Source organism: Fonticula alba (genome assembly GCF_000388065.1).
Source record: "Fonticula alba strain ATCC 38817 unplaced genomic scaffold supercont2.7, whole genome shotgun sequence".
Classification (NCBI taxonomy): domain Eukaryota; order Rotosphaerida; family Fonticulaceae; genus Fonticula; species Fonticula alba.
Window position 1 is genome coordinate 2,030,189 of NW_009242977.1, and position 5,552 is coordinate 2,035,740.

General features: G+C 65.4%; 4 protein-coding genes across 4 annotated transcripts in view; 2 read left to right on the forward strand and 2 right to left on the reverse strand.

The window, feature by feature from the left end:
* Positions 1-327: 327 nt before the first annotated feature.
* Positions 328-1,217, forward strand: H696_04643 (hypothetical protein; the record flags this gene model as incomplete). The annotated part of the gene is made up of 4 exons (XM_009498522.1): positions 328-511; positions 625-774; positions 910-1,020; positions 1,114-1,217. The coding sequence occupies 4 exons, from the start codon at positions 328-330 to the stop codon at positions 1,215-1,217; spliced, it is 549 nt and encodes a 182-aa protein (XP_009496797.1).
* A 24-nt stretch (positions 1,218-1,241) lies between these two features.
* On the forward strand, positions 1,242-1,598 carry H696_04644 (hypothetical protein; the record flags this gene model as incomplete). The annotated part of the gene is made up of 1 exon (XM_009498523.1): positions 1,242-1,598. One exon carries the CDS (start codon positions 1,242-1,244, stop codon positions 1,596-1,598), a length of 357 nt encoding a protein of 118 aa, XP_009496798.1.
* A 181-nt stretch (positions 1,599-1,779) lies between these two features.
* On the reverse strand, positions 1,780-2,633 carry H696_04645 (hypothetical protein). Its single transcript, XM_009498524.1, has 2 exons — positions 2,078-2,633; positions 1,780-1,869 (listed from the first exon to the last, which is right to left on the reverse strand). Exons 1-2 carry the CDS (start codon positions 2,399-2,401, stop codon positions 1,822-1,824), a joined length of 372 nt encoding a protein of 123 aa, XP_009496799.1. The 5' UTR covers positions 2,402-2,633; the 3' UTR covers positions 1,780-1,821.
* An 871-nt stretch (positions 2,634-3,504) lies between these two features.
* H696_04646 (hypothetical protein) overlaps positions 3,505-5,552 on the reverse strand; it is a gene marked incomplete at both ends in the record, with an annotated part of 3,788 nt that continues 1,740 nt past the window's right edge. The window contains one exon of the mRNA XM_009498525.1: positions 3,505-5,512. Coding sequence (XP_009496800.1) covers positions 3,505-5,512 — 2,008 coding nt within the window. The remainder of the gene's footprint in view (positions 5,513-5,552) is intronic.

Genomic DNA, 5,552 nt, shown 5'->3' on the forward strand with positions numbered 1-5,552 from the left:
CACATGCTGACTTGGGACGCCTGTGCCGGGCGGACGGGGACAGGGGGACCACATGTACAGGGCTTTCTTCCCCCACACGGGGGAGGGGGGGGGTGGACTGCGAGCTGGCACTTTTTTCTGCCGCCCCGATCAGCCCCAACGCGCCTGGCGCCCTTGCCACCCCGCCCTGGTGAATGTAGCCTCGTCGCACATCGCCTCCTTTCCTCCCCCTCCCCCCCCCCCACACCACCTGTACCTGCTCCTCTTTGCTCGCCCCCCCCCCTCCTTTATCTTTCCCCTACTTTGCCTCCCAATCTCCCGCTGACGCCCCTGCGCGCCCACCAGACAATGGCCTACAACTACAACAGTGGCTCCGGCCGCAACAACTACTACAACGTCGATTACGACAGCCACGGCTCCTCCGGCTACAAGCCCGAGGTCCTGTTCGAGGATGAGTTTGTCCCCGGCCAGGGCAAGCGCCTGTCCTGGAACGACAAGCTCTTCTTCGGTACTGGCTACATGTATCTGATTGGTGCGTCCCGTCGCGCGGTCCGCTGTGTGTATTCGCCGCCGTCTAGGGGCCGCTCCTTCTAACTGCCAATTGGCCATCTTTGTTCTTCGCTTTTCCTTTCCTCCCTTCCATAGGTCTTGGTATTGGTGGTACCTGGGGTGCTGTCGAGGGCTTCCGCTACGGCACCAGCCTTCCCCAGACTGGTCGCAGTCTCCTTGTTAATGCCACCCTCAACGGCATCACCCGTCGTGGGCCCTTCCTCGGCAACAACATGGCCGTTGTTGGTATGTGTCCTCTTGGTGTGAGGGAGGGAACTCCCTGCTGCGGAAGCGCATCGCATTGCCTTCCATTCCCCCTTCCCCCCCCCCACCACCCCGGTCGATGACTGACCCGTCTCCTGCTCCTCCCCTTCGCCATAGGCTTCTCTTTTGCCGCCATCGACACCATGCTTGACTATGCCACCGGCGAGCAGAGCCACACCAACCGCATTATCGCCGGTGGTCTGACTGGTCTCCTCCTGCGCTCCCTGTGTACGTACACCACGCTCCCCTGGCTGGATTCCTCTTTCTCCCCCTGCCCCCTGACCGATTGCCCCCATCCCCTCCCCTTTCCCCTGTGCATAGCCGGCCCGCGCGTCGCCCTCACCTCCGGCGCCATTGGTCTTGCCCTTGGCACTGCCTTCACCTTCATTCGCCCTGCCTTCGAGGAGACCTTCTACCGCCGCTAAGTGCATGCCCCTCCCCCGGGCACCATGCTTCTTTCCCCCCCCCCCCCGCCTCCACCTCAGACATATCGCAGGCATCTGTCCTTCCCCCCTGTTATCCTCCCCCCCCTCTCTCTTTCTCTGCTGCCTGAGCGCGGGTGTTCTGTCTTTGCCTTTTTCTTCCCCACGCAGACGACCCCGCCTCCCGCAGGGGGACAGTCACGGTCGCATGTCGCGCGCCCCCTGCCATGGTCGGGGAGAGATGCAAAGGGCCATATGTATGCGACTACTTTCCCCCCCCCCCTCCTCCTTCTGTACTTGAGCCGCGGCGCTGCGTCACCATATGGCGCGCTGTCGCAGACCGCGCTTCCCCTTTTCCTCGCCCTCTCCTTCCCCCAAATGTAGACATCAAACCTTCCACACGCTAAAGAGCCCATACATCATCCATTTATAAGCATCTACACTCGCAAAGAGGGCGGGCGCGAGGGAGGGAGGGGGGGGGGACACAAAAAAGCATACATTGGGGGAGTGTGTGCTGTCAAGGAGAAAACACCCCCCGCTGGTGGTCCGGAGGTCTGGCTTGAGCTTTGTGTGTGTTTATTTCTTGTTTTTTTCGGCGACAGGGAAATTAGAAGAAGAACCCCCGCTCGGCATTCTTCTTCTTCCGCTCCAGGGTCTGGAGCAGCGGCCAGCCGCGGGGAGGCGCAGAGGATAGCCAGAGAGGGGGAAAGGCGCATGGGACGCAAAAAATACATGGACGCAGGGAGGATGAAGGTCGTGTCAGAGGCAGAGACAGCGAAGGGGGGAGCGAAGAGGCGGAGAGGCATAAATGGGAGGGTGATCGAGCGGAGGGCTAAGACCCCACCAGGGGATGGGATACGCACAGCCTGCTTCCGGCAATTGTTGTACGCCTGGATGAACTCACTGCAAACTGTCTTGATGTCGACCTTCTTGCCGAGCCCGCCATGCTGCTCCACGCATCGCAGAGAGGCCTTCGCCTCCATTGCGCAGGGATCCGTGTACAGGGAGACCGGGGCCTTGGGCTTGGCAGGGGGCCGGCTCGGCGGGGGAGTATCAGCCGGCGCCGGGTCTGGGCCAGACTCGGCGCCAGGTGTGCCTGGCGTCGACGTCGGCGTCGGCGTCGGCGCAGGGGGGGAGCCAGCCGATGCTGAGGCGGCCTGTGTCGGGGTTCCTGCTAGAGCTGCCATGATGCCCGAGCCGGAAGGGAGAGCGAGAAAAAGAGAGAAAAGAAGAAGGAGGAGGGGAAAGGGCCGCGCTGCTGAGCGTGCTGGTGGTAACTTGTGTATGCCCCTTATCGGACCGCGGCGCTGGAGGCCAAGGGCCTGCCCAAAAGTCTGAATGGGCCCCCTACCAAAGTGCCCAGGGACGGGGAAGAGTAGATCTCTGGCGGCCGGCGGTGGGATGATGCGAATCCCCGGCGGTGGGGGGGGGGGGGGGACCAAAGACCTGCCAGCCGGGAAACCGCGGCGGGGGGGGCATGGGCAAGTGCCAGGGCACGAGTTCAGGTATGGACGCACACGCACCCGGCGATCCCCCTCCCCCCGGTTGCTGTGCCCGCCCCCCCCCCCCCCCCATCGTCTGTCCCGGGGGTTGGACGATTCCCAGCTTACCCCACCCTCACGCTGGGCGCCCAGGAACAGCTGGGGGCAGCAGTCCACTGTGAGGTGAAAATGATTCGGTGTGATATAGCACGTGACTCACTGTCGGTCTTGGCGTGACTTTCCGGTCGGCGTGCCGTGTGATGCCCACACACCAAAGCGGACGAGCGGAGGAGGAGGGAGGGAGGACCGGAAAAAAACAGCAGGAAGTAGGGAGAGAAATGAAGTACATTACAAGGATACATATGCGTGCAGGGGGGGGGTGGGGGGGGGGGGGGGGGGGGGGGGGGGCGCGGGGCGGGGGGGGGGGGGGGGGGAGAGACGGGGCTCGAGCATATTCATGCGCATTCATGTGCGTGCGGCAGGCGGCTGCCGGCGCGCGGGGCAGTGCTGTGGGGGGGGGGGGGCATCCTTCCTGCGTGGCCTCTTTCTGAATGCGGCGATCGGACAAATACACGGAGAGCACGGCGCGGGGGGCGCGAGGCCCAAGAAGCCGAGGTGACCCTGACACACATGAGAGAGGGGAAGGGAAAGAGCAGGGGGAGGAGGCCGGGCGACCAGATACGCGCTCATTTTTTTCTTTTTCTTTTTTTCCTCGCGCGCCGGGGCTCTCTACTGCCCATCATCATGGGGCCTCGCGCCTGTCCTGCCTCTCGCCCGAAAGCCCCCTAATTCGCCCCTGACCAGCCAACTCAGGAGGAGGCAGCGGCGGCGGCGGCGGTGGCGGCGGCGGCACGGCTGGTGGCCGAGGGGGGCGCCGAGAGGATGATCCCCTCGGTGGATGACGCAGCCGAGGAAGCACACCCGCTGGTCTCCGGGTCGGAAAGCGGCGCAAACCGAGCAGCAGCCACCGGACGAGGAAGCGAGCCCCAGAGGCGCTCGGTGTTCAGAGCCGGCAAGCCAGCGGCCAGGTCCGCCGGGGTGGGGTAATCCGCGGCGTGACTCGGGCTGCTGATGGCCGAGATGGCACGCATGAGGTCGAAGTTGATCTCGTCTGAAACATGGGAGTCCTGCTTGTAGGCGGGATGGGCCCGAACGAAGTCCCGAATCCAGGCGGCATTGGTCTGGTAACGGCCCGAGGCGCGCCCGGCCACCAGATCCAGGTACCGGTCGAGGGTGGCACGCTGCTCCGGGGCCAGGCCACCAGCCGCATCCAGGTATTGGCGGATGAGGGGGATGATGGTCTCGGCAACGATGCGCCCGGCAGACTGCTCCTCCAGGAGGTCCCGCGCGGCGGCCACATCCTCCGGCGAGGCGCGCACATCCTCCGAAGTGGCGGCCTGGCTGCCGCCATCATCACCGTCGACAATCGAGTCACGGCGGAAGTGGAACTTCTCCGTGAGCACGGCACCACGCCGGTGAGCGCGCTCGAGGTTCTCATCGACCAGGGTAATGGGCATGCGGAAGTCCACATGGCGAGTGGTCCCGGTGGTCGGGCACCGGACCCCCTCGACAATGAGCCGCGCCAGGAGAGCGGTGAACACGGCGAAGGCGGCATTCTCGAACTCGGTAAACTGGACCTCCAGCGAGCGGAACTCCACGCGCCACCCAAGCGGACCCTCCAGGCAGTAATCCTCCTCGGTCTCCTGCTGGTCCTGCTTCGGGGCGTCGACCGTCGGCGGGGGGAGGTTGACCACCGGCGCGGCGATGGCCTCGCCCGAGGACGGACCCTCGCCCGTGGGGCTGGGCATGGCCGACGCGGCCACCGACGGAACGATCGACGGCGGGGTCAGCGGCGCCAGCGGAGGCGGCTTAAAGCGCATGGTCTGCCAGTTGGTGGACTGGATGTTCTCAAAGTGGTCCGTCGAGTGGGCATTGTCCTGGACCAGGAGCTCGCGGTACAGAACCAACGGGTCGCGGATGAACAGGTGCGCCAGATGCCGGGCAATGGGAGCCGGCACGCCGGCGGCTTCGAGACGCTCGCGCGCCGGCTCATTCATCACCAGCGGCAGGTCATTGAACCGGTCGGACGAGGCCTCCAGATAGCTGTCAACCGAGCCATAGCGCGACTTGCCAATGACATAGCCGGCCGGGCCGTCGGCGGGGTAGGGCTCAAGGCCGCGCTCGCGCCGGGTCCGATCATCGACCGAAGCACTGATCTGGTTCCACCGGCAGTCAATGTCAGCCAGGTAGCCGCGCCAGATGGGGGCCGCGGCGGAGACCGCCATCAGCACCGGGGTCAGGGGGATCATCTGGTCATACAGGCGCCGGGCCTCGGCAATGCAAGAGGCCTGGAAGGTGGTCTGCAGGCAGCAGTTCCCCATGCCGAAGCACATGGAGTCCATGTAGATCTGGCCAGCCGGCAGGTCGGCCGGGGGGGCCCCGTCAACCGGATGCGGAGTCACCGGGTAGGGGCCATCACGGAAGGGCCAGGGGGTGTTGGTGTCGCGGAAGACCGGCACCGCGACGCAGACCTTGGCACCGCGACGCTGGCGGATGTTGGCAGTCAGGGTCCGGAACCGGGGGTGCGTGTTGATCAGCTCATCCGGCGCAAAGAGGGAGTGCGCGGCGTCGCCATGCTGCGGGTGCCAGGGCTCGGTGAAGGGGGCCACCTCGGCCTCGGGGGCCATCTGGGGCCCGGGATCGACCGCGCCCTCGGCCAGAGAAGACACCGGGGCCGCCAGAGCCCCAAGCCGGGGGAAGGTGGTGATGGTGAGGAGACGCTCATTGGGGCGCAGATGGCCAGAGATCATCTCGCGGCTGCGAGTCAAAGAGGAGGCGCGGTGCATCGGGGGGGGGG

Bases quoted from the DNA above. Each gene is read 5' to 3' on its own strand.
- H696_04645 (XM_009498524.1), bottom strand. From the start codon at position 2,401: ATGGCAGCTCTAGCAGGAACCCCGACACAGGCCGCCTCAGCATCGGCT. The intron at 1,870-2,077 runs GTGCGTATCCCA...CCGCTGCTCCAG, and splicing joins ACAATTGCCGGAAGCAGGCT to ACCCTGGAGCGGAAGAAGAA.